We start from the raw sequence: 26,332 nt of genomic DNA, 5'->3' as shown, positions 1-26,332 counted from the left end.
ATTCTGACACTTGTTAAACCATTAAGAAAGACTTTACCCAGGAGTATTGCCATAGGGACATCACAATAGAGGAGAGAGATTGTGCTCAACTCCAAATACAAAAAGGACAAGCAGATGGAAAATTACTAAGAGAAGACATCAAGGATGGGNAAGGGGGGGGGGGGGGGGGGGAGGATTACGGCTGAACCGATTTAACAGGATTCTTGCTGAAGACATGCCAGGGATTGAGCAGTTATCAAGGGTAAGGAATTCCTCTAAATTGACTTAGCAGGATTCTATTCTTACTGCAATTAGGAAGAACACTACGTTGACAGAGTTAATGCTAAAAAATAATTTCTTTATAGAAAGGGAAGGATGAAACACAGAAACGGGGGCACCCAGGGAGATTGTTGGGTCTCCTTTAGGGACAGGCGGAAGGATGATTAAATGCCAAAGGGGGTCTCATCTGTAAGGCCCTTAGTGGAGTGTTAAGTAGAGGCAGGAGAAAAATGAGGATGACCTCTCCATGGCCCTTTCTTGTTCAGGACTGAAAGAAATAAAATTCTGGGGTTTTCTTCAAGGTAAGTAAACGGCTCATTCTAGGGGAAGAAATAGGCTGCTTGGGACGAGCTTGCTGTTCGAGAGGGGCGAAAAACCACGTAGTGCAGCTGAGCACTACAAGTCCCAGCAAGCACAGCGGCGGGGGCGGGGCTTGGTAGCCGTTGTGACGTATGGGCGGGGCCAGATGGGAATCGGCTCTCCCCTGGGTTTTTAGCCCCGCCCCTGTCCCTTTCCTTGCCCTGTTGCTGTTGCGCCGACGCCGGCTGCTACCCCCGGTGAGTCCCTGGAGTGAAGTAGGGCAATTAGGGGCAGTTGGGCCTTCGGGTTCCCCAAATTCATACTTCCACTCTTCAGAAAGGACCTTGGACAGGCAGAGGTGCGGCTGGTTTCGGTTTTCACTTCCTTCCATCTTTCTAGGGTGACAGTAAGTGCGAGCGGCGTCATGGCACCCCTGGAGTCCCGTCCGCGGCCTTGGAGGGTTGAGGGGCAGTTTTCTCCCGAGGAGGGCAGAGCTTCAGTGTTTGTGGCCGGGTGGCAGGCTCCTTGAGCAGGAGGGACCCCTCTGACGAGGGTCGGGGTCTTGACGTCACGGCGTCAACCCCCCTGCATCCCTCAAACCTATCCCCCCCCCACCTCCGCCGGGCCAAGATCTTGGTAGTTCCTTAATCCCTGCCCTTGACGGCGGCATCAGTAACGCTGTTCGCTACGAGGTGGAGGCGGGGCTCTGTCCCGTCACCGTAGGCAAGTTACTTTCTCTTTGGGCCTCAGTTTCCCTGGCTATGAGTAGGCCTGATCCCTAAAGTCCCTTTCCTTCAGATGAGGCCTCCTGTAACTGGAGATATTCTAGGCAGAAAAAAGAGCAACTGGAGTGTAATGAGTGCTTCTTTACCGTTGATCTCCCGAAGCCCCTCCCCACCGCCACCATCAGCCCAATTTAATTTGGAGGCTAATGTTCCCCCATATGATTTCAACCCCTCCTGGGCATATTAACTTTTTTCTATCACTTGGATTCTTTGCTCCCGATGCAAGCCAACAAGTGGCCATTGCTGGAGCTGATGTAGAATCATATAGATGCTGTGTATTGTAACTTACTTCCCTGATTGCCAAAACCATCTAGAACAGAGGACTTTTAATGTCTTTGTAGATTCCGTAGAGTACAAAACAGAGGACTTTTAAGGTCTTTGTAGATTATGTAGAGTACATAATTAGAGAATATCCGGGTGACTTACTTTCACAGATATTTTCAAAGGGCCTCTACCTGAAACTCTACCTTTTAGCAGATATGACAGCTGTGGAGTGAAAAGGACCCCAAGAAAGGTGGTGAGAGTTACATGGCACTAACAAGTATTATCTTTCAAGTCAGATGGTACATCTAGGGCTCTCCAAACACTTTGTGCTTGTTAATAGAATACCATGGTTCCTTATTTCCTTAGATGAAAAGAGAGACTGTTAAAATGACCTCTTTCACTTTCTTTTTCTTTCACTTAGGATCGTCATTGTAGCTGGAAAGTTTCTTCGAGATTTTCTAGCCTGATCCATGCATTTTACTGATGAGGAAACCTGAGGCCTAAAGGGAGGTAGTGAGACTTAGCCAAGATGTCACAGCTAGTTAGTGGCAGAACCAAGACAGGAACCCAGGTCCCTTGGCTCTTACCCTAGATCCCTTTCCACTGCACTTCAAACCCTGTCACTACCCATGTCACTTCAGGGGTTAGCACAGTCACCCCTTTCATGGAAAAAGTGTACCATCTCAGCTAAGTTAAATAGAGGATTAGGACACAGCGTTGAGGCTTTCACACAGTTTCTTCTGGTTGCCTGCATCTCATGTCCCACAACTTTTTTTTCTTTCCTTCCCTCATACTGCTGGCACTGCTGGTGTGGGATGTGGCTGAGGGCCTGCTTCAAACAAGCAGGGCCGCCAATCCCAGCAGTTGTTAATGAGGAATGTTACAAGCCTCCCGGAGGTAGACAAGTTCTCTAAGGCGCTCTGAAAGATTTTAGGTAAAGAACTAGAATGAACTTGGAAATTTTGGATTAGAGCAAGTGGCTGAATAATTTGAAGACCAGTGACTGTGTGTCTTTGCTTTTGCTCAGGGCCATAATAACCACTGTCCAGGTTCTCTAAGGGTAGCTTTGAGCAAGCGTCTCTTCCAGGGCCCCGGGAGGAGTAGGGTCCAAATCAGTTCATCCATTTTGCTAATTGCTACTAGTTTCGAAAGTTACATAAGCAAGATGAAGGAATTGGATGAAATGTGGTTTGGGTTGTTTTGTTTTGTTTTTGCGTATCTTTTGTTTTTACTGTTCTCAAATGAAGAATTGATTTGCATTTCCTTCTTGGCTTGGGCACAATTGGTTTCCTTCTGTGAACTAATCCAGATAAACTACTGATAGTCTTCATTTCTCTAAACATGTGCCCACTGGTAGAAAAGGCAAATGTAAAAATGCTGGGCATACTGTACGGTAGAACTTCAGTTATTTTTTAGTAAGATTATTTCTTCTTCATGGTTCAGCACACATGGGGAAAATCTTTAGGAAAATTGGTGAATTGATTTGGTTGAGTATTTGCATTGTTAGAATCTGAACCGGGAAGCTTTATAATATTTTTAAATTTTTCTGCTAAAAAGCATGTCAGTGTACTTTACAGTTGCACTCAGAGCGGAAGTAGAATTGGCTTTTCCTTTTCTTCAGGAGAACGTAAGAGAATCTCTGCCCTCATGGAACAGTCCTGGGAGTAGTATATTAGGCTTGAAAAGCTCATTAGATGAAAATGTGTCAGGTTTTCTTAGAAGCCAGAAGCCAGTTCAGGGGACTCATTTTTTTTTTTAAAGATTTTATTTATTTATTCGACAGAGATAGAGACAGCCAGCGAGAGAGGAAACACAAGCAGGGGGAGTGGGAGAGGAAGAAGCAGGCTCATAGCGGAGGAGCCTGATGTGGGGCTCGATCCCATAACGCCGGGATCACGCCCTGAGCCGAAGGCAGACACTTAACCTCTGTGCCACCCAGGCGCCCCAAGGGGACTCATTTTAAAACACATTGTCTGTTATCGCATACATCCTCTGAGGACCCTCATCCTTTTGGAAACTAAGCTGAAAAAATCAGAGTCCAAGTAAAGTGCTTCTGACAGTTTGTAGACTCTGCATTATTTCCCCCTACTCAGTGGTTTGCTTTTAGACATCCCTATTTGTTTTCCTGGCTCATTCCTCATGTGGCTAGTCTTGGGCGTGAGGGTAGGAGGAGGGAATTTGGTGGAATATCATCCCATGATTTCTAGGGGGCCTAATTCATCTCACTGCTTTTTCATGACTCCGTAGCTCTCCAGGCTTCTAAATTTAACTTTTGCTCTTTTTCTATTCCTTCCCACTTCCCTCCGTGGATATTGTCAGAATTAGAAATGGATGGCGGACAGGTTTTTATAGTGGGAGGACCGGTTAAAGAAGGGGAAGTTGGTGCTTAAATCATTCTGGTTTTTCTTCCATATCCTCTGCCCCCTCCATGAACAGTCCTTTCTGGACCGCTTTGACAGCAAGGTGATTGCCCCAACCATTGTCAGAACCCATTTCTCCCAAGGAACCTAATCACTGGGAGGGAGGAAAGGATTTTAAGGATCACTGACCTTAAAAAAAAAAAGGTAGTAAATACCTTCCTTCCAAGAAAAATTAAATGAGGTAGCTTCTTGCTGACCCCGTTCAGGTGAACATGGTTATGCTCACGGCCTTTTACCCGTGGCCTTTTCTGTCCTCAGCTTTGGTAAGAAGCAGAGAAGCAAAGCCATGACTGTTCACCACTCTGCCTGCCTCCTCAACCCCTTCCCTAGTCCCAGCAGAGGAGAGTTTCCTATTTCAAGAACAAGTGAATTCCAAATACCTAGAGAGCCATTAGGTGCGCTCTGAGTCATCCCGGAAAGGTGATGAGATCTCTGAAATGGGAAACGTCATGGAGTCTTATATTTTTGATAAGCAAGGAACCAAGACTTTTGACTTTTCCAGACAGATGATTTGATACTCAGACGAATGAAAAGAGCTAGTTTCCACTGGCTGTACCTACACTCAAGCCTCAGAACATGAGTTCTTTTGTGTCCTTTCTTCAGTGTTCTGTTCGCGAGCTTATAGACTGATTGTTTTTCTAGTAGGAAAGAGGGTGTACGAAGCCTTCATACCTTTGGCTGGTCTTGCCTTTCAGAGTAACATCCATTTGCAAAAACCGCTTGCCAGAGTTTGCGTGTGTAGAAGGTGGGTGATGGAGTGTGAATTTTATGGGTCCTTAAGGAAATCAAATCTGTGCCTTTTGTTTTTTTGGCACTGTGCCACTTGCACCAGCCCTGCCAGCTGAACCAGCCATACCAAGAATTGACATAGCCCTCGGAGATTATCATGTCTTCACCCTGTTCTAGAGAAGAGAAAGCTGAGCAACAGCAGCCTCTCTAAGGGTATCCAACAAATGAAGAGCAGGGCCTAAAAAAGAATTAGCCCCACGGTCATTCACACCATTGTTTACCTACAAAGCCCCTTCCTTTCACTTTTTGATGACTCACATGCATTTCACCTATTCAGGGAACAGTTATCAGCAGTTACTTTGGGCTAGGCATTATGTTGTGTGTGCAGGGGTGATAGCATTAAGAAGTACGAGAAGAGGGAGTTGGGTACTTAGGTTCATTGAGAGACAGGCCCTGAAGCCACTCTTACGTGAGTGTTCTTTATGATGCACAGACAGCAGATTAAGTCATTTCACAAGCTCAGATAAATGCTGCTCCAGGCTGAGGACGGAGGGGATTTGCCGGCCTCAGTAAGACTTGAGACCCCTAGGAAAGAGAGGGGTCTGCGAGCTGAGAAATCTCCCTGCCCACCCCTCCACCCTCCCAGCATCCAAGAGATCACACAGGCAACAGCTTGCATGAGGAACTAGTTCTGACCTAGACTGGAATGTGACCTCCCCCTTCCTCAGAAAAACTGATCTGAGGTTTGAGGTTAAGGATGTGGCAAAACTGTGTCACAAACCAGAACGCTAATACAGTTCTTAGTTCCTTAGTGCAATCCCAAGACTAGACAGTTCAGGGCCACCAAAGACCCCTTGCCTTCTCTGTGGGAAAATTGACTAGAAGATGAGTTGGAAGGGGAGGCCGGGTTGTTTAGCGTTCAAAATAAAACCAGGAAATAAGTAGGCTCAGGCAGGACTAGAAGGGCTGTGTTTTTTTGGTTATTGTACTTATTTTTAAAAATCGAGTTGTATACAGTCTTCCAACATGTTCCAGCAGCTGAATTTGTAAGGTATCATACAGTAGTCCCCTGTATACAGCCCTCTTTCAGCTGCTGGATACAGCCGCAGTATTGTTTCCCTTTCCCAATGAAACCCTGGGTTGGGGACCGTGGACTCACTAAATGTTAGACCCGGGGAGCATTTAGAAGATGGGGCAGATGACTTTTGAGAGGCAGGAAGTGTCAGATCTCAACAATTCAAAAGACTTTTGTTTCTTTTCTATATGTTTTTACCTCCCAAATAGTTTGCCATCCTTGATCACATTTTATTTGTACCGTGACCTGCAGAGGTGAAATACAGGTTCTATCCCCAGTGTTATAAATAGGGATCCATGGGGCGCCCGGGTGGTGCAGTCGTTAAGCGTCTGCCTTCGGCTCAGGGCGTGATCCCGGGCGTTCTGGGATCAAGCCCCACATCAGGCTTCTCTGCTAGGAGCCTGCTTCTTCCTTTCCCACTCCCCCTGCTTGTGTTCCCTCTCTCGCTGACTGTCTCTCTCTGTCAAATAAATAAATAAAATCTTTAATAAATAAATAAATAGGGATCCAACTTACTTGCTGTCCTCCAAACATGGGCAGCATTTCTCTCTTTCGTTGCTTTTTTTTTTTTTTTAAGATTTTTATTTATTTACTTGACAGAGAGAGACAGCCAGCGAGAGAGGGAATACAAGCAGGGGGAGTGGGAGAGGAAGAAGCAGGCTCTCAGTGGAGGAGCCTGATGTGGGGCTTGATCCCAGGACTCTGGGATCATGCCCTGAGCCGAAGGCAGACGCTTAATGACTGAGCCACCGAGGCGCCCCTCTCTTTTGTTGCTTTTATGCTTGCCATTTCATTCACCTGGAATTTCCTCACCCCTCTGCCCAAAGGCTTATCTTCCTGGAGGGCTTATCCAAGATTCTACTCACCCCTCAACGCTCTTCTTCGTTTTCCTAGCCAGTTGCATCTCTCCCTCTTTTGAACCCAAGAGTGTTTTGCACTGATTCTGTCCATTTGTCAGCCCCTCGGTTCCTCATCTAACTGCCATATTGCATTGGGGCCCTTCCAAGGGCAAAGACTCTTGCCAGAAAACAAAACAAAACACCCCCCAATATTAAGAAAATCACTAACATCTGCCAAGCCCTTTCTTCTAGCAGACTGTGCTAGTACTTTATTCTGTCATTCTATATCTTTCTACTTTGTGGGGCTCTGTGGCAGGTAGGGATTTAAGGCCTTTACATTATTTCAGTTAATGTTTACAAAAAACCAAATGACATAGGTGTTGATAGCCCCATTTTACAGGTGGGGGAACAGAGCATAGAGCCTAGCTGATTAAGTGAGTTGCTCAAGCTTGTGCATTTAATAGGTAGTGAGGTTGGAATTTGAACTTCACCATTCTGGTTTCAGAACCCATTTTTGTCACGGGTGCACGTCAGATAATCTGCTCTCAACCCTACCTTTCTTCTTGCACCCACGCCCAGCTCCTAGCAGAGTGTCTTAATACATACGTGCAAAGACTCAATAATTGTAGGATAAATGGAACTGAATGGAGCAGCAGAAATCTAGAGAAATTGATATTCAGGAAGTCACAGGACTCGTTGGGATGAAAAATCAAGCCTCTAGATCTTACCATTCCCAGCTCAGGTTGTTTTCTTCTAGGCTGCCTTGCTTATTTAAGGCATTTAGAAGGAGTGGAACAAACAAGCTATGAGCAGAGGGTAAAGGTATGTGAGGGTGGTGGTGTCTGTGGTGGAGATCAAAGACATTCTTAGAAAGTTCTTAAAGCATAGGAAGCTATGAATGCAAAATGGCTCAAAGTGAAACAGAAAGCAAGTTGTATGATCTCAATCCTTGTCAGGCTTTTGCTTTTCCTGACTTGCCTCGAATGGAATGTTCCCTGGGTGAGAGCCCAGAAATCTCCCAACGTTTCAGACAACGCTTTCTGAGCCTTATTCTATCCTGTATCTCATAACAGGACGCCCACCATGGAAGAGACAGTAGAAGATCCCCCCACATCAGCTGTCTTGCTGGATCATTGTCATTTCTCTCAGGTCATCTTTAACAGCGTGGAGAAGTTCTATGTCCCTGGAGGGGATGTCACATGCTATTATACGCTCACGCAGCATTTCCTTCCCCGCCGAAAGGATTGGATTGGCATCTTTAGAGTAAGTGCTTCATTAGTGCCAAGTGACTGGGAACTAGAGACGGCTCTTGGGTTACCTGAGTGTGTGACCGTCTGTGTGTTATAAGCATTTTGCCTCTTATGTCTAGCCTTTTTAAAAAGATTTTATGGGGGCACCTGGGTGGCACAGCGGTTAAGCGTCTGCCTTCGGCTCAGGGCGTGATCCCGGCGTTACAGGATCGAGCCCCATATCAGGCTCCTCTGCTATGAGCCTGCTTCTTCCTCTCCCATTCCCTCTGCTTGTGTTCCCTCTCTCGCTGGCTGTCTCTATCTCTGTCAAATAAATAAATAAAATCTTTAAAAAATAAAAATAAAAAAATAAAAAAGATTTTATGTATTTGAGAGAGAGTATGAGGCTGGGGGGGAGGTTGCAGAGAGACAAGCAGGCTCCCTGTTGAGCGAGGAGTTTCCACAGGGCTCGATCTGAGATGGTGACCTGAGCTGAAGTCAGACGCTTAACTGACTGAGCCAGCCAGGTGCCCCACACACACTTTTGTGTGTGTGTGTGGGGGGAGTCTGACCATTTTTTTCCCTTTTTTTTTTTTTTAAGATTTTATTTATTTGAGAGAGAGAGAGAGCGTGCACAAGCAGGGAGAGCAGCGGAGGGAGAGGGAGAAGAGCTGAGGAGGAGCCTGACGTAGGGCTCCATCTCAGGACCCCGGGATCGCGACCTGAGCGGAAGGCACGATCTGACTGAGCCACCCCGGTGCCCCGGGCCAATTTTAAAATCCTAAACTAAACTCCCTGGTACTTGCCTACTTCCCCCTTCACATACCAACATGTGCTGTGGGACTCAAGTTTTCATTTCAATCACAAGCCAAAATAAGATGGCAAATCATATAGCCCCCAAGTTTTATTATGCTTTCCAAGGCCAAATGTAAATGTTTTAAAATTATTCTATTTTGAAATATTCATCTATGAGTTGACTGGGATGAGTGGCCCCTTATGTAATTTCTGTGACTAATTAAACATTGCTTTCTTACTTAGAAGAGTGTTTAATTTGTTTTAGTATGAGTATTACATATCTAAAAAGGAGGTTGAGAAGTGACCTGGTTTGACATTCTGCATCCAAGAAGTTTGTTCCTGAACAAGTATGACTTGCTTCTTTGTAAAGATTTCCAGGGATAGAAATTTTCTGAGGTCCCTCAGGGACCTCTTCTAGTATCTAACACCCTGCCAGGTCAAGTACAGAAATGTTACTTTTTTTATTGTAGTGAACTTATTCTTTGCCTTCCTTTCTACGCCCATCTTTGTCTCTCTCTGTCCCTCACATCTCTCTCTCTCTCTCATACACACACACACACACACACACACATACATACATACATACCCTGTAATGACAGATCTTCCTATTATATCCAGAGACAGGAGATAAAGGTCAAATTTAAGTAATTTACACTGCTGAGTTCCAACGTCAGTGACCTTTGTTTTGACACCTCAGTATGTCATGTGTTTATTTGCCAGTGTTGTTCATTCTGAAATCAGACATCATTCGCGACTGCACTGTGAAGTACCTGGTGCTTATTCACGTCCCTCATAGAGTTACTTTTCCCTAATTGTTTGGAATTCCAAGATACCTGATGGAGCCATGGAAGCTGGTGTTTAGAGGCGGGGATAGTAGACGACCAGAGAGACACTGGCGAGTATCAGGCCATCTCCTGAGACTGCAGGGTGTTCACTTGTTAGACTGAAGGATGTCCTGACATAGAAAACTGGCGCACTGGAGCGTTTCCTATTTTGGAAGACGATTGTTGTTTTTTTCTTCCTCATATGTAGCAAAACTTTTCAGTAGAACTTTCGACAATGGAGCTATACCTTCACCATCTAGTCCAAAGGCCTCTAGCCACATGTGGCTATTGAGCACTTAAAATGTGGCTAGTGAATTAACTAAAATTTAAATAAATTTAAATGGCCTCCTGTGGCTAGTGGCTATCATTCTGGACAGTGCAGACATAGATAATTTAAAAGGGGACAATTCAAAAATTGCTTATTTTCCTTTGAAATGTAATCTAACTTTTTTTTTTTTTTTGCAACTTGTATTTCTGTTTTGCCTAGACTGGTTGTATTTTCCAAGGACTTAGCAACTTCCAGTGAGGACTTGACCATAAACCAAATGAAAATCTTAGGCTTTTTAAAAACAAATGTTTAAAAACATTTTTGAAAAATGCCTTTGTATTTGGAATGCTTCATGCATTTCAGAGGTATCGCCATGATTCCATAAGGAAAACCGTTAATAAAAAAATGGCCTCTCGTGTTCACTGTCCACAAAGCTATTGACGTGAACAGCTACCCAGAGCCTGAAAGAAAGTTTTAGGACTAATAAAGAGAACACAAACTTTTTGAGAACATATGATGTGCTTTGTCTTTCTGGTTGCGTGTGCGTGTGTGTGTGTGTGTGTTCTAACCGAGCCTCAGCACAGCAGCACCCTCAGATAGGGAGCGTTATCTCTTGTGCACAAGTGAATAAAATGCATATACTCAAGAAGGTGACTTTCCCAGTGACTAAGTGGTGATCAGGTTTGTTCGATTGGTAGACTTCTGCTTTTTTTCCTATTCTGCTGAATTCATATGAACAACAGATGGTAAATTACAAAATTACGAGTTGACTTCAAGTGTTGTCTTTCATATCTCCCTTGGAAAGCTCACCTGGTATTCTGGTAGTGTAGTCTCTCTCTCTCTCTAAAGATTTAATTTATTTATTTTAGAGAGAGAGCGAGCAGGGAGGAGGGGCAGAGGCAGAGAGAGAATGTCAAGCAGACCACACGCTGAGTGCGGAGCCCAGTGCAGGGCCCAATCCCACGACCCTGAGATCATGACCTGAGCCGAAATCAAGAGCTGGACACTCAACCCATTGAGCCACCCAGGTGCTCCTCTTTCTAACTTTATTTTTAAAAAACTCCACACCACACATGGGGCTCAAACTCACAACCCCGAGATTAAGAGTCACGTGCTTGGGGTGTCTGACGGGCTCAGTCGGTGGTGTGTGTGACCCTTGATCTCGGGGTTGTGAGTTCCAGCCCCACACTGGGGGTAAAGATCACTTAAAAATTTTTTTTCTTTTTTTTTATTAAAAAAAAGTCACATGCTCCATCAACTGAACCATTTGCAGTGCAGTCTCACCCATATTCCTCAGCTCCTCACCAGTCCTGACACTGGTCCTTCCTGGCACCAAGAGGACGCTTGTGAACTGTTTTTGAACGTGCTGTATGCTGTGTCTTCTCAATATAGCAAAAGCTACCAGCAGTGAGAGAGCCTAACGGAAGTGGGAGTTGGCTTTCCTGCCTTTAGTGCACACTCCCGTGCTCCGTGTTCTCCTTTCCCTGGGCATTTAAATGTTTCCAGGGGCTCAGAGAGGGGACATGGCATGCCACGAGAGGCCCACCGGGACTAGGACCCCTCAGGGGGAGGGGCCAAGGCCAGAAATTGCAGGTGGCCAGAAGTTGTTTCCTTGCTCTCAGACTGCAGTAATTCTCAGGCCTTCCCAGATGATATTTTGGTCACAGTGCATTAAGAAACTCCAGGATGTGAATGAAGACTCCATAAAATCCCTGCTTCCTGTACCGCCGCAGGCCACGGTGGCTCTGAGATGCTTACAGCAATGGGGTGTGTATTAATGAGACACTAAAACATGCCCTGGTATGTTCTGATGAGCTTTCATGTAGCCTTTGCAACGTCGCACGGATGCCTTCATATATAAAAATGGAATTTATTTTTAGCTCTTTTTCTTCCCACTGGGCTCAGGCAGGGTCAAAATCTGGCAATAAATGTAATTTCACTTCTCATTTGCTGAGTGTTCTCCCCTCGAAGACACAATGGCTCCCTTTCTATTCTCTGGTGTGCCCTTATCTTCCGGATCCGATTTGAGCCATCTTTCACCCCTCTTCACATTTACTGAGAGTATATTCCACTTAGCCAGCTTTCTGCTCTGAGGTATATTCTACATGACTTACTGCACTCAAGACCTAGAGGAAGCCTCGATGACCACCAGATTATTGTCAGTATCTTTGTCACCAAAAAGCCTACATTAAGCATACATTAAGAAAAACACCGATGAAAATTCTATAGACCGGACTCCATTATATGGGACCTACCTCATCATCTAAGAACCCTTTTGCCCCTCCGCTCCCACAAGCACATGATTCAAAGACAGCATTTTTTTTAAACGCACGAGTATAACCAGGTCAGTGTGGGTGACAAGACTGGCCTGGACACAGGAGAGGACGGACCCATGGAGATGGCGGGTCAGAAGGACTTCCTGATGAAGAAGTTCTTTTTTTTTTTTTTTTTTTTTTTTTTTTTTTTTTTTTTTTTTAAAGATTTTATTTATTTATTTGACAGAGATAGAGACAGCTAGCGAGAGAGGGAACACAAGCAGGGGGAGTGGGAGAGGAAGAAGCAGGCTCACAACGGAAGAGCCTGACGTGGGGCTCGATCCCAGAACGCCGGGATCACGCCCTGAGCTGAAGGCAGACGCTTAACCGCTCTGCCACCCAGGCGCCCCATGATGAAGAAGTTCTAAGAGCACAGTTGGGAGAAGGTAGCAGGATCAGATTCAGAACCCCAGAATTGTCTTCACTGTTTTCCCCAGTCACTCACCGTTCTCTGTCTGATGTGGTGATAGAATTTTTGGAACTCTTGTCCCGGGTGTCGAGAGGTCAGTTTTCATTTCCTCCTGAGCCGGGCATTCTGGACTATGTGTGCGTGCCAATTTCTAGTTGTATTCAGACCTCGTACCACATATCATAATGGACTCATTCTATTGTATTTTCAACATAAACAAATAAAAAGTAAGTGCATTTTAAGAAGACTTAGCACAAATAAGCATATTCCCCTGAGCGCGTTCAGATGCTGAATGAGAGCCTTCTGTCATTGCAGGTGGGATGGAAGACAACCCGTGAGTATTACACCTTCATGTGGGTCTCTTTGCCTGTTGACCTAAAAAGTGAATCAGCCAAACAGCAGGAAGTCCAGTTCAAAGGTGAGAAAAATACTGGATCAAACGTGTTTGAAGACAGCAGCTAAGACTAATTCCCTTGAGCTTAAGCTTTCTGGGGCAGATAAAAGATTTCCAGATTTTCAGTTTTCTTAACAGACCTTATTTTGGATTAAAAATCATGTTGTGTTTTCAGCGTATTACCTGCCCAAGGATGATGAGTATTACCAGTTCTGCTATGTGGATCAGGATGGTGTGGTCCGGGGAGCAAGTATCCCTTTCCAGTTCCGTCCAGAAAATGAGGAGGACATCCTGGTCGTTACCACTCAGGTCTGTAAACGTCTCACCTCAAATCCTTTCCTGCAATTAAGAGTAGTCATTTCAGGATAGGGTGGAATTTGGATCCATAAGCCTTTACTGAATGTCTTAACAGGTACTATTGGGAGAAATGTATACAGTACCCACTCAAACCTACTCAGGAATGACTTAGGAACATTGAAAAGAATCACAACAATAAGTGATTTCTCCTTTCTCTAAAAGTGCTGCAACTCAGTTGGGATTCAGTTATTCCCTTAACTTTTCCAGTTGCTTAATTTTGGCCATCTGCAATCTTACCACCACAGTGAATTTATAAGCTCCTTTGAGGAGGGACACACCAGATGTGCTTTGTATCTCTCAGTTCTTTTATTTTTTTATTTTTTTAAAGATTTTATTTATTTATTTGACACAGAGACAGCCAATGAGAGAGGGAACACAAGCAGGGGGAGTGGGAGAGGGAGAAGCAGGCTCCCAGTGGAGCAGGGAGCCCCATGCCGGGCTCGATCCCAGGACCCCGGGACCACGCCCTGAGCCGAAGGCAGATGCTCAACGACTGAGCCACCCAGGGTCCCCATCAGTTCTTTTATTTTTTTTGAGATTTTATTTATTCATTTGACAGCACGTAAGCAGGGGGAGTGGGAGAGGGAGAAGCAGACCTCCCACTGAGCGGGGAGCCCGGTGTGGGACTCAATCCCAGGATCCTGGACTCTTGACCCAAGCCGAAGGCAGACGCTTAACTGGCTGAGCCACCCAGGCGCCCCTATCTCTCAGTTCTGACCCAGAGCCTGTCATACATGAGTATGAGATTCATTCACTTACTCAGTTACTTCACAGGACACCTTCTTTCCATCCAGTACTGCCTTAGGCAGTGAAGAATTGATTAAATCACTTAGTGTCCTTGGCCTCGGGGAGCTAAGTCCATTAAAAGAGACAAACAGTACTAAGTGTTTGCAAGAAGAATCTACATTCTTCTGTCATTCCCCCTTTTAACTCTTTACGACCTTAATTTTGTTTGTCTTTCTTACTTGGTAATGACAGGCTCAGTGTTGCCATTATACAGACGCACCTTACATCACCCCCTCCCTGCATCCTGAGGGGGTGCTCCCGTTCAGGGTACACAGATGTCGCCGTGTGAGTGGGAATCCACCAGACCCTCAGCCTCCCAGCCTATGGGAATGTTCCGCTAGAGGGACTTGAGTATCTCTCGAGCTACAAAGGGTCAAACATGAATTCATGGGATGCTCTTTCGTAGGGCGAGGTGGAAGAAATTGAGCAGCACAATAAGGAGCTTTGCAAGGAAAACCAGGAGCTGAAGGACAGCTGTGTCAGCCTCCAGAAGCAGAACTCGGACCTGCAGGCTGAACTCCACAAGAAGGAGGTATGGCTGCTAGTTAAACAGGAACCTGCAAACAAACCAACAAACAAAAACCATGAACCTGGAGTACAGAGGTCAGGACTGAATAGTGTCTCTTATCAAGCGCCACCTTCTGTTTTGCTTGTGATCTTATGCCTTATATTAATACCTTTGAATAGGCATAGTGTTAAAAGTTTTATGTGGATTACTTTATTTAAACTTTGGAATAGGTATTATTATTACCCCGATTTTACAGATGAGTAACCTGAGGCTTAGAAGGGTACATAACCTCTTATACAGCTAATCTGTGATGGGGCCAGGATTCAAACCCAGGCAGTCTGACTGCTTCTTCCTAGTCCTATGTAGAATGTAAACTGTTTGCTTTGATAAACTAGAATGTGGACATCAAGAGAGTAGGGAGTATAAAAGCAAGGTTGCAGGGTTTCCAAACTCTCAGCGACTTCTCTTTTGAAACATCCTTCCAATCAGCAGGTGGCAAATGAGAGTTGATAATGCAAGGAGCTAAAGAGGAGATTCTTCTCCAAGGACTATAAACTAATCACACTGAGGTCATAACCTTAGAAGTTCCAGAACATGCAAACCTTGGCAGTCACCATCTGTAGAGCCCTTGATCTACAGGTGAGCAAACTGAGGCCCAGAGGAGAGAGGAAGAGGTCAGTTTAGTGATCACGCTGGGTTAGGACCCCCTTCTCTTGACTCCCAGACAGACTGTTCTCTGTATACACTGCTGTCACACAAATACCTGTGATGTCCTCAGCCTCGGGCTGGTTGAGAAGTGTGGGTGACAGGTCCGGGCTATGGAACCGGCCTATTCCAGGCAGTGAGATAACAAACAGAGGTGGCAGAGATGCAATTCACAATCTCTCCGGAACCAGTGTCTGGCCAGGAGCCCTACAGCTCACCTGCCAGCTTCTAGCCAAGGAATGAGAGGGTCTGGCTTCTTGGGTTAGCTCTCCTACCCACTCACTGCTAGATGTCACGAAAACAGAAGTCAGTATTTATTCAGCACCTCCTATGTGCACTGTAATTAAGGCACTGTGATTAAGAGGATCTCTTCACTTAATCCCAACCACCCAGCAGCTCAGAGAGGTTTGGTGACTTGCTCAATGTCACAGTCAGTTCATGACTTTGAAAGGAGCTTGGATTTGAGCTCAGATTTTTTTGATGTGAAAACCCATGTTTTTGAGGAATTAAAATTACAAACAATAAAAATGGGCAGGAAAACCCATGTGTTTTAGAGCCGGGAAGCCAGGACCATACAACGGTTATGAGCCCCGTCTTTGGAGTCACACAGACTGGTTGTCCGACTTATTATTTGATGAAGCAGGAGAAATTTCTTAACATCTCTGAACTTCAGTTTCCCTCCCTGTAAAAGAGGGATTGATAATACTTGTTTTCTGAAAGAGAGACTAGTACACCCGTGTTCATAACAGCATCTTTCACAACAGCCAAAGGGTGGAGGCAGCCCAGTGACAGATAGATGGACACACATGGTTTAGCGTGTAGATAACAATGGAATATTATTCAGCTTTAAAAAGGAAGGAAATTCTGACACATGCTACAAAATGGATGAACATTGAGGACATTAGCTGGGTGGATTGGGTTGGACACAGAGAAACAAAAACCATGTGATCCCCCTAATGAGGTACCTGGAGGAGTCAACTTCATAAAGACAGGAAGTAGAATGGTGGTTGCCAGGAGCCGGCGGGGGGGCGGAAGGGACGAGGAAACAATGTTTCCGTGGTATGGAGCTTCGGTTGTGCAAAATGAAAATAGTTTTCCGTGGGTGGATGTGGTGCCGGTTGTACCACAGTGGGAATGTACTTAATGCCACTGGACTGTAGGCCTAAGAATGATTAAGTTGGAACATTTTATGTACATATTCCTACAGTTTTTTTAAATTATTTTGAAAAGATGATAAATTTATAAATCTTGGAGCTAAAAGCAGGAGTTGGTATTGTCGCACAAGTTTGGCTTCAGTGCAGAATGAAGTTGGGAAAGAAAAAGCAAATGTGTAGCCCCAGTACGGGGGCCACAAGCCACCTGTGGCTCTCGAGCACTTGAAACACAGCGCCTTGTGATATGCCGTGAGCGTAAAGGATATATCGGAGTTTGAAGATTGAATGTGCAAAAAATAAAATACTTTCTTCTTACTTACCTATTGAAGCAATATTTTAGATGTATTGGGTTAAATGTACTATTAGTAAAATGAAGCATATATGTTTCTTCTTACTTTTTTAAATGCGGCCTCTAAACTTGAATGACGCATGCGGCGTTCGTGGATTTGTTGGACAGCATCTTTCAAAGAGAAAAGCCACTTTATGTCATTCGCTGCTGTGTCCTCAGTGCAGAAACAGTGCCTCATAGGCACTCATTAAATATTTGCTAAATGAGTTAATGGACAAATACAAGCTCTGGTGGAAGAGAAATTAAGGTGAATGCGTTTCGTGGAGAGAACAGATTAAGAACATTTTAATATGGAAACCCCTTTACTTGGATGTTTCGTTCACTGTCGTGTCGTGACATATAAGTGCGTGACATGGAGTCAATGCTCAGTTAATATTTGCTGGCTGGCTGAGATACGAAAAATTGTCTTAAACGTGGTCTGTTCCTTTGACGTCTCAATCTGCAGGAGGCGCTAGAAACTTTAAGGAACACCAGTAAGAAACTGGATCAGCAAGCGAAGGCACAGAAGGAGCGCTGGGAGACGGAGCTGCTTCGGTGAGTGTGGTTCTCGGATGGGAGGGTCTGCTGTGTTCCAGACGCCCTGGGGCGGGGTCAGATTCCAGCTCCGGATTTCGCTAGAAAACAGTCTTCCTATTGCGGCAGTGGTAGGTATGATTCTAGCTGGAGAATTAGTATCCAAATGGCAAGGCAAAGTCACCTGAATTCAGGTATTCATGTGAAGTGTCAAATACGTGCAGTGTGAGGTCAGGAAGCCGGCACAGGACTGAAGAAGAGTGGATTTTAAACTAATTCCACAGCCTTAGGGCCAAGGCAGCCTCAAATTGTTGAAGGCCTGGGGCATCCGACCCGGAATCGGCGTATTTTTCACGCAGTCCTCTTCACATTCACAGACTGAAAGAAGAAAACCAGAAGGTGTCCTCAGAAAATGAGAAGATGGGAGTCCGGGTGGATCAGCTCCAGGTCAGTGAGGCCAAACCTTTGCCAAAGTGTGTCATCTTACCCTGGCCATCACTCCTCCGTGGTGGCCCGAGAAAGATGCATTTCACTGTAGTGAGTGCCTAACTGGACCTTTCAGGGCTTTGGACTAAAGGTTCACGGGGTTTTCTATTCTTGACCCCCTCACACACACACACACCATTACCTTTATAGCCCCAGCCCACAAGGAACTGAATCATTTGTTCAGTTTATAGTTATCATGAACTCTTACGATGGAGAACCGTCAGCTCTACCAGTGCTTTTCAAAATGTGTTCGTTTAGCTACAAAATCTTTTGAAGCCAAGTCTTTCTCAAAAGCCCAGAATGAAAAAAAAAAAAAAAGTCTAGAACGTAAAGCAGGTAACAGCTGAAACACTCCTGGTTTTAGGAAGCTGAGCCTCAAAGAGTGGTTTGTTGACTGGTCCTCAGTCGAGTCTTACCCCCAGGCTGGGGGGGAGCGCTGGGAAGTGGGCGTTCGAGGGGTATTTGGCAGCTGGGAGTTGCCAACGAGCACGCACGTCTTTGTGTTAGTGTACGTTAGACAGCATTTTTCCCGTTCAGTTTGCTTTCTTTTATATCTTGGTTATATTCACTGTTTTTGCTTTAGGCCCAGCTGTCAACTCAAGAGAAAGAAATGGAGAAGCTCGTGCAGGGAGATCAAGAGAAGACAGAGGAGTTGGAGCTTCTGAAAAAGGAAAACAGCCAGCTCCTCCTCACGTTAACTCAACAGGTAGAGTCACGGATGGAAGCAACATTTTTAGGCATTTGCGAGAAAATACATACATGGTTCTTTCTTTACCCTGTCACATACCTGGCTATCGCTGGCCGTGGGAAGGGTCTCAGAGGAAGCCATCGGAGATGAGGGCTCTCCTGGCTCTTCTCAGGAACTAGTAAGAGAGGACTTGCTCCTCTCCCTACCTGCTGTATGCTCATTAGCGCCGCAGGCCCTTCCCCGGTGTGTGCGTGCCCGTGTTTGCCCCTGACATCTGTTTTTTGTGCAGAGGGAGCAGCAGAAGAAGCTGGAGCAGACCGTACAGGAGATGAAGCAGGAAGAAACCACTGCTAAGAAGAAACAACAAGAGTTAACGGCACGTCTGTTTCTGGACGGCTTTGTGGGAGGGAGCCTGCGGGAAGGAAGGGAGAGGGTCTATTTTCAGGTGACAGAAAGGATAAAAAAGACAGGAGAATAGCGCTTACCATTGGACACAGAGATATTTGTCCTTTACAAAGCGTTTAGGAGAGGGGGCCGTTTCTACTGTGTGATGAATGGCAGAGGGATATTGAAAGAACTTCATGACGGGTTGTCGTCACCAGAGCCTTGAGCCAAGAATCACCCAGAGTCACCCCTTCCCCCTTCTTATCATGGGGGCAGACAAATGAATGATTCTAAAGTCGAGCTCTACAGTTAGAAAATATTACAGCAGTCAACATTTTTGTTATAATTAATATAATATTAGCAATTATCATTCTAAATTATTCTGAGCTAGCTATAGTAATATAGTAATGAAAGCCTAACTGATTGATAAATTCCTAGAACAGATTGTTGGAGAAGAGGCCTCGTGGTGATGCCAGGTACCAGGAAGCCCCATTTTCTGAATTGATATAAGGGTATGAGAAACCCTGGTGTCTGGAGGCTATCCAGCTGTTGGGATTATAAGTCATACGGTATCTGCAGTGAATGCAGTATCATTCATTCACTCAGCCATTATTCAGTCAACCAGGGGACTACCTACCGTATGTAAGCTACTGGATATTCTAGCATGATCAAGAGGAGAACAGAGTTAGAAAAGCAGCCACTTACAGGTTAAGTTTAGCCCAGAGAAACGTTTTCTTTTTCTTTTTTTTTTTTTCTTAAGATTTATTTATTTGACAGAGATAGAGACAGCCAGCGAGAGAGGGAACACAAGCAGGGGGAGTGGGAGAGGAAGAAGCAGGCTCACAGCAGAGGAGCCTGTTGTGGGGCTCGATCCCATAACGCCGAGATCACGCCCTGAGCCGAAGGCAGACGCTTAACCGCTGTGCCATCCAGGCGCTCCCAGAAAAACGTTTTCTGTGACCTAGATGGTGTTTTTCAAAAATCGAATTGGTTACCAACAACTAAAAGGGGGAACATTTCCCATTTTTTAAAAAAAATCTGTGTTTCTAGCTTCTTGAAAACTTCGAGGCTCTGGCAGCGTGGAGCCCAGGCCGGGTGGCTGCCGCTCCCTGTAGATGGGGCGCGTGTTCTCCACTCACCTGCAGCCTCCACTGTCCCGTGGCCCTCCGCTCCTTCACTCAGCTCCGTCACTGGCCCGGCCCCTGGTGGCACGTTGGAGTTGGTGACCTCTGATGTAGCCGAGAAATCACTGTTTTAAAAAAGCTGTAGCCCTTCGAAGGTTTGCACCTCCTTGTGGCAGGTTGGGGTCTCCTGGGTTTTCGTGGAGTAGTTTTCCAGACCCAGGGGCTCAGTTCTTTCTTCCTCACAGGCCCCAAGGGCCCCTAACGGTGAGGACTGTGTGTCTTGTGCTTCAGGCGCCTAGGAACAAGAGCACGGCAGTGGAGGAGCAGTTAGTGCAAGAGGTGGAACGCCTCAAGGCAAAGGTAGAGGCCGGGAAAGCCTGTTTCTTAGAGAAGTACAAAGAGTGTCAGCGACTCCACAGACAGATCAGGCAACTCAGGGCCGCCGCGCAACTGGTAGGTGACAGATCAGGGGCCCAGGCAGCCGGGGGTATGAAGGTCCGTGGTTCTTAGACCGAGCCTGGAGGTCTGCCCACCCTTGTTAAGGAGAAACAGTTCTCTTTCTGGTAAAAAGAGGAGGGTTGGAGCGTGCGGCCAGAAACCAGTCTGGGGGTCCCCGGAAAAGTGGAGGCCCCAGTCCAGCTGTGGGTCTCAGGGAAGGTTTTTGTAACCATCGAGCGGGTTTCCATGCAGACTCAGAGAGCCCTTTCTTATTTCTGCCTTTTGAGGAAGTGAAGCAGGACCAGAAGAGCCAGCAAGAGCCCATGGGGATGGGGAGCCGGGAGCCTGCAGTCGGCACTGTCATCGGGTAGCCCCCCTCGCATTTCTACCTCAGGGTCGCCTAGAAGCGCACGGCAGTTTGGGCACCAGCGTTCAAATAAAAAATCTTGGAAAAAAAAAAAACAAACCAGGACTAGTAGGATTAGCTTAAGTGTTTCTGTGAGGTATGTGCATGTGTCTGTCTGTAGGTAGGCGATGGGGAGTACGGAAGCATGCCGACCAGTGTGGGGTTTATGAAGTTAGGTCAGCCCGTCACACCGGGACGCCCAAGGCCTCAGTCCGGGTTCCTTGGAGCCTCGGATAAATGCCTTCCGGGGTTCCTTCTTCCTCAGTGTTCCTGGAGTCCAGATGCCTGTCCTCACTGGGAGGGCGTCCCACTGACCTAAGTGCCTCACGCTACATCGAGGGAGATGCTTATTCAAGACAAAGATGCTTGTTTCCATGGTTAGGTGCTGTTAAATAGGGCTCCATTGATCCCTAATTCTGATAAGTCAGTCAAGTCAGTCTTGGGGCTTTTCCCAAGCTTACGACTTTTCCTCTCTTTGGTCACTTACACTACCAGTGAAACCAAAAGAAATCGCCATGTTGGTGCCAGGCCAGGCCTTCGGGCACTTTGTTATATCACTTCTCCACAAGTCAGTCTCGCCTCCACCGTGCGTCCTCCGCGCCCCAGCTGCCTGCTCCCCCACCTCAGTCCCACTGCTCTGGGAAACCAGATTTTCAGCAGTCCCCTTGTGGTACCCCACCTTGGATCCAGGTTACAATATGTGATCCGAATCCTGATTGTTTTTTGTTATTGACAGGATGAGAACGCTGGTCTGTCAGAAACACTGAGTGAGAACAAGATTATCTGTAATGTTCTGCAGAGAGAGAAAGAGAGATTGGAAAGAGAAAATGATGTAAGTGTGTACAACAGGGAAGAAACCCCAAGGTGTTTTGTTTTGTTTTGTTTGAAGATTTATTTATTTATTTATTTGGGAGAGAGTACGTGCGGTGGGGAGGGGCAGAGAGAATCTAAAGCAGACTCCGTGCTGAGCGGGGACCCCAGCGCAGGGCGCGGTCTCACTACACCGAGATCACCACCTGAGGCAAAATCAAGAGGCAGCCCCTTCACTGGCTGAGCCACCTAGGCACCCCTGGAAACCCCAAGGTTTTAAGAAGGCGCAGGGTGACCCAGAGATGTGGTGATTACAAAGTTAAATAAAAGAGCCCTTTCTGGGACAGTGGGTGAGACCATTGCTCCTACGGGGAAATTTCATCTGGTTTCCTCATCTACCGCGAACCCTCCCTTGGTTCTGTAACTGAAACTTGTTTGCCGTGGCAGTAGTCAACTTGAAAGGAACAGCCCTGGTGAAGATCTAACTTAATTCATTTTGCTTTTAACCTCACACCTGTTGTAAGTATTGTCTTTGGGGAATGATAGCCTGTGTCATTTTTAGGTTAGCTGCAGGACCCCTTTCCTTGAGCACAACTTTTCCCTTCTCTTCTGCTACCAAACCAGGGCAGTAGTGGTGGTCTGTGCCAGTGCCGGACCCATGGAAGGCTCCTAACAAAATGCTCTGCCTTCATTCATTCATTCATTCATTCATTCATCCAATCAATATTTATTTTCTGCTGCGGGTTAGACACAAGCTATTCTTGGGTGACTGACGATGGTGGCAACAAGTAGAGAAGCTGCATGTGGGGGTGCCCGGCTGGCTCAGCTGGACAAGCCTGTGACTCTGATCTCGGGGTTGTGAGTTCAAGCTCCATATTGGGTGTAGAGATTATTTAAAACAATAAATAAAAACTTTAAAAAAAAAACCTATACTTAAAGGCACTTTCCTGCTCTTGCATCAAAGTTAGGCGTGCGTGCACGCTGGCTTGTGCTCCTAGACCGACCCCTGCCGTGGTTCTCCACCTCTCCCCTCTCTGTAGGCCTTGCAGGCCGTGCCCCCAAGTGATCATCTCTAGCTTTGATTATGTCATTAATGCCAATGCCTTTCAGTCTGTAGGGGCCTTAGCACTCTGTTTCCGGTCCTGGCATCCTCATCCTCTTGGTTTAGATAAACAGAGCTTGACTTTGAAATCTCTGTTTTGGTACAATCTGATGGGGCGGTGGGAGGAGGGAGGGAGGACACGCACAGTTTGCAACAGGGAGGAAAAGATCTGATATTCGAAAGCTTTTTTAAGAGCTGTAGTAAAGCCCTCTTAAGATGTGAAGGGGCAGTTTTCTAACTTTTTTTTCTAAGAACTTTTTAAATGCTGTGTGTCCTTCTAGCTTGTTCTCTGCCATTCCCTCCCTCATTCCCTGCCTCTCTTCCTTCCTCCTTTCACTCTCTCCGTTGGTATATCCATTTGAAAGGATAAAACGTGAAGAAGGGAAAATTGTATCAGATGAATATTCACACTGTGTGAGAAAATTGTTCTAGGAAGGAGGCAGAAAGCAGCATTTTGCTCCCAATAATATGACAGCTCCAGCCTCAGTAGAGCTCCTGCCCCCCCAGATACGCACACACGTTTGTACCCCACCGTGGTTGGTATGTATTTAGAGACTTAAAATTTTTTTGCATTAATCCAAACAAAATTCAGCATATATTTAAATTCAGGCATGAAGACCTCAGATCTTCCGAGCGCGGAGGCTGCTGTTCCCCTTTAGAAGAATTACGATTTGTCGGTTCCTGGGATTCTCCGGTCCCACACTGTTCACGGAGAACTACCCGTAACGGGCGCCCCCTAGCCAGTTGCTTGTGGCCATGCTGTGTTGTGGTCTTCCAACGTGTCTCTAAACGTTCTCCCCCCAGCTTTTGAAGAGGGAGAACAGCAGATTGCTGAGTTACACGGGTCTGGATTTTGACTCTTTGCCATATCAAGCGCCTACTTCAGATCAAGGAGGTGCCGGACAAAACCCAGGACTTGTCTACGGAAACCCGTATTCTGGTAAGACAACTGCCATTTGAGCGAGAGGGCCTTTGCCTGCATCCCTTTCCCCCACTAAATTTTTTTTTTTTTTTTTTTTGGTCTGAGATGCTAATTAAGACCAGTCTCGTTGTTAAGACTTGCTGGGCAGAAGCCGAGGACCCAATAGAAAGATTGCCAGGCAAGAAGTGTTAATTGAGAAATAAATCTGAATCTAGAAGACACAAATCAGATCATTCGCGTAGAGGCAGCAGACACAAATTGAGTCCCGTGGCTATATTCCAAATATATAAATCAGAGAAATGTGTCTATGTAGAAGATATACACGTAAAAAGCTGAGGAAGCTAATTAAGGTTTGGAAATGGAAGCATAAGAGGTGGGGTATGCCGCCCAGCAATGGGCAGTTACGGCGGCCACTCGGATGGCCTGACCAGTGGTAGCGGGAACGTGCCCCACAGAGACCCCGGGGTGGTTTGGAGGACAGGAAATGGGGATGAAAACCACTCTTGTCACTCAAGGACAGAGGGTCAGATTGTTCTTGCCAGGGACAAGGGAACAGGGAACTTTTCCTCTTATGTCTCCAAAAGTGACAGAAGACCTCGTTTCCTTTCTTTGGACAGTTTAAAGCAGTCGTGTTCTCTTAAGAGTCACAATCAAATCTTTACATCAGGCAGGGGTACACATTTATTTTCTCTTTGAAAATATTTTTAAGCATTTCATTTAAAAATACCTGTTTGCGTGGTTTCAGTCTTAAAATCTATTCTCAAATTGCTTTCTTATTAAATCATGACTGTTTTTATTAAAATCTCATTTTCCCCATACTGAAAAGAGGTTTTTTTCTTCCTGATCCTATAGCACACACATGGCTATCGAAAATGCCACGTCATTATTTTTTCCTCTTTTCCCTTGATCATTGACCTAGATCCCCTCTATCAGCAGTTAATGGTACATAGGAGAGAGAAAGAGTCAGAGGCAGTGGGGAGAAAGGGAACAAGGGGAGTTACAGAAACCAGCTGCTAGATCACAGCTGGAGAATCCAGGGGTGGTATTTCTTTCATCAAATGAAATCTTTTTTATGATCCTCAGGTATCCAGGAAAGTTCGGCCCCAAGCCTGGTAAGTATGTGAATCATGAGACTGCCTACATCAAATCCTTGAGAAATGCCCCTTCCTGCCCCAGTTCATGGGAGAACCGTAGGGAAACTGGTTCATTTTGGTAACTCCAGAAGTCAGCTGGATCAGTGGGGGCAAACCCGAAGCTGAGGGAGCCCGTTGAGGTGGGGAGAAGAAAGCCCGGTTCGCCCGCCAGCTTTCTGCTGTAGGCCTCCACCTGTGAGCTGAGTTTGGTGCCAGAACTAGGGAGCAGATGTGAACTAGGCAGCCAGCCAGCCCAACACGGTGTGTCCGGTGCCCCTTCTGGGCTGGAAGCTCTTTGAGTGCCCTAACAATAGAAGGTCCTTTCAATCCTGGGGTAGAGAAAGCCTCAGTGAGCGTCTCCAGATGTGACGTCGTTCATTCACCCTCTAATTCTAGAGCCCCTCCCACGTGCCAAGCATTGTGTTCCGTGCTGAGGCTATAATAGCACAGGAGACGTGGCCCCTGCCGCGGAGAGCTTACGACTGTCCTGACGTCTATGCTCTTCCCTCCAGCTCGGCGTCAAGAGATGCCCCACCTGCAAATCAGGCTTCGCTGATGACCTTTTCGATCGCGCCGTGGAGCAGCAGATGCAGACCCTTTGTTTGAATTGTCCGATTTGTGACAAGACCTTCCCGGCAAAAGAGAAGCAGATCTTTGAAGACCATGTGTTCTGCCACACTCTCTGAGCGTCCCAGCGTCCTGCTCTGCACTGTACCCCGATTTTTATAGATTAGAACCTGTGGCTTCTACTTAGATCTGTGACCCACGGTCCCGCCCAACATGAAATTACTAGGGGTTTCATCAGTCCTGCTGCCCCGAGCGTGGAGTCCAGTCGATTCTCTGCAGAATAGTGGTGGGGGCTGGCATGTCCAGCCTTGCGGGTTACTACCTTTTACATCACTTAACTAGCTCCATCATCCTCACCTCTGGTGCCCAGCCTGCCGAGGGTCTCCGGGACAAGGGCCCTGGGCTGCCACCAAGCTGGCCCTTCATTCACAACTGGCTTGACTTGAGTACTAAGTGATGCGTTTCCGAGGTGTCCCAGTGCCCTTTGAGGTCGGGCGTTGAGCGCATTCGCAGTCGGTTCTCAGTCCTGACCCTCCGGCTGCTCACTGAGCAGAGGTTGAGAATGTCTTCCTCTTCCTCCTCAGGGCTCTCTCTCCCACTGATAGGATTAAACTACCCACAGATGCCACCGCACAGAACTCGCATCCAGTTGGGATACCAAAGGTTTCTCATCTTGATTTCTCAGCTCCCAGCAGAAGCATCTTATTCCTGAACCATGAACACAGAATATTTCAGTCACAGGATGCCTTCTTTCTCTCTGGATACCTCTGTCTGGCGTTTTCTGCTCTTCGATCTTTCCTATGCACATAACCGCGCATAACCTTTATTGTAAGTCCTTTCTTAATGATTAGTAGGACTTGTTAGAAACTGTCTGGGTCTGCAACTTTCTGAGCAGATGAGTTTGAATATGGATAAGTCAAAATAATGAGAACTGTTGTTAATCTCTTTAACACTAAAAATAAACTCATCTGATTTTGGGGACGTTGGTCATTTAAA

The 26,332-nt window shown here is 46.2% G+C and overlaps 1 protein-coding gene across 4 annotated transcripts; it reads left to right on the top strand.

The window, feature by feature from the left end:
* The first annotated feature begins 720 nt into the window (after window positions 1–720).
* Window positions 721–26,332, top strand: CALCOCO2 (calcium binding and coiled-coil domain 2). Of its 4 annotated transcripts, none has more exons than XR_002142187.2 (13): window positions 721–815; window positions 7,744–7,933; window positions 12,826–12,928; window positions 13,080–13,213; window positions 14,454–14,579; window positions 17,209–17,297; window positions 17,654–17,723; window positions 18,346–18,468; window positions 18,740–18,826; window positions 20,250–20,411; window positions 20,684–20,763; window positions 21,539–21,634; window positions 23,519–23,617. XR_002142187.2 is itself a non-coding variant. In XM_002916824.4 (13 exons), exons 2-13 carry the CDS (start codon window positions 7,754–7,756, stop codon window positions 25,453–25,455), a joined length of 1,347 nt encoding a protein of 448 aa, XP_002916870.1. In that variant the 5' UTR covers window positions 721–815; window positions 7,744–7,753; the 3' UTR covers window positions 25,456–26,332. The 4 variants fall into 4 exon arrangements, 3 of the variants coding, with proteins under 3 accessions (XP_002916870.1, XP_011220122.1, XP_034496136.1); XM_002916824.4 differs by lacking the exons at window positions 20,250–20,411; window positions 20,684–20,763 and adding exons at window positions 24,720–24,748; window positions 25,282–26,332 and having other exon boundaries at window positions 23,519–23,654; XM_011221820.3 differs by lacking the exons at window positions 20,250–20,411; window positions 20,684–20,763 and adding exons at window positions 24,720–24,748; window positions 25,282–26,332 and having other exon boundaries at window positions 788–916; window positions 23,519–23,654.

The sequence above is a fragment of the Ailuropoda melanoleuca genome, chromosome 13 (assembly GCF_002007445.2).
Source record: "Ailuropoda melanoleuca isolate Jingjing chromosome 13, ASM200744v2, whole genome shotgun sequence".
NCBI classification, from domain to species: domain Eukaryota; kingdom Metazoa; phylum Chordata; class Mammalia; order Carnivora; family Ursidae; genus Ailuropoda; species Ailuropoda melanoleuca.
Note: the sequence above shows the minus strand (reverse complement) of the source record. Positions and strands in the feature narration are given on the sequence as shown.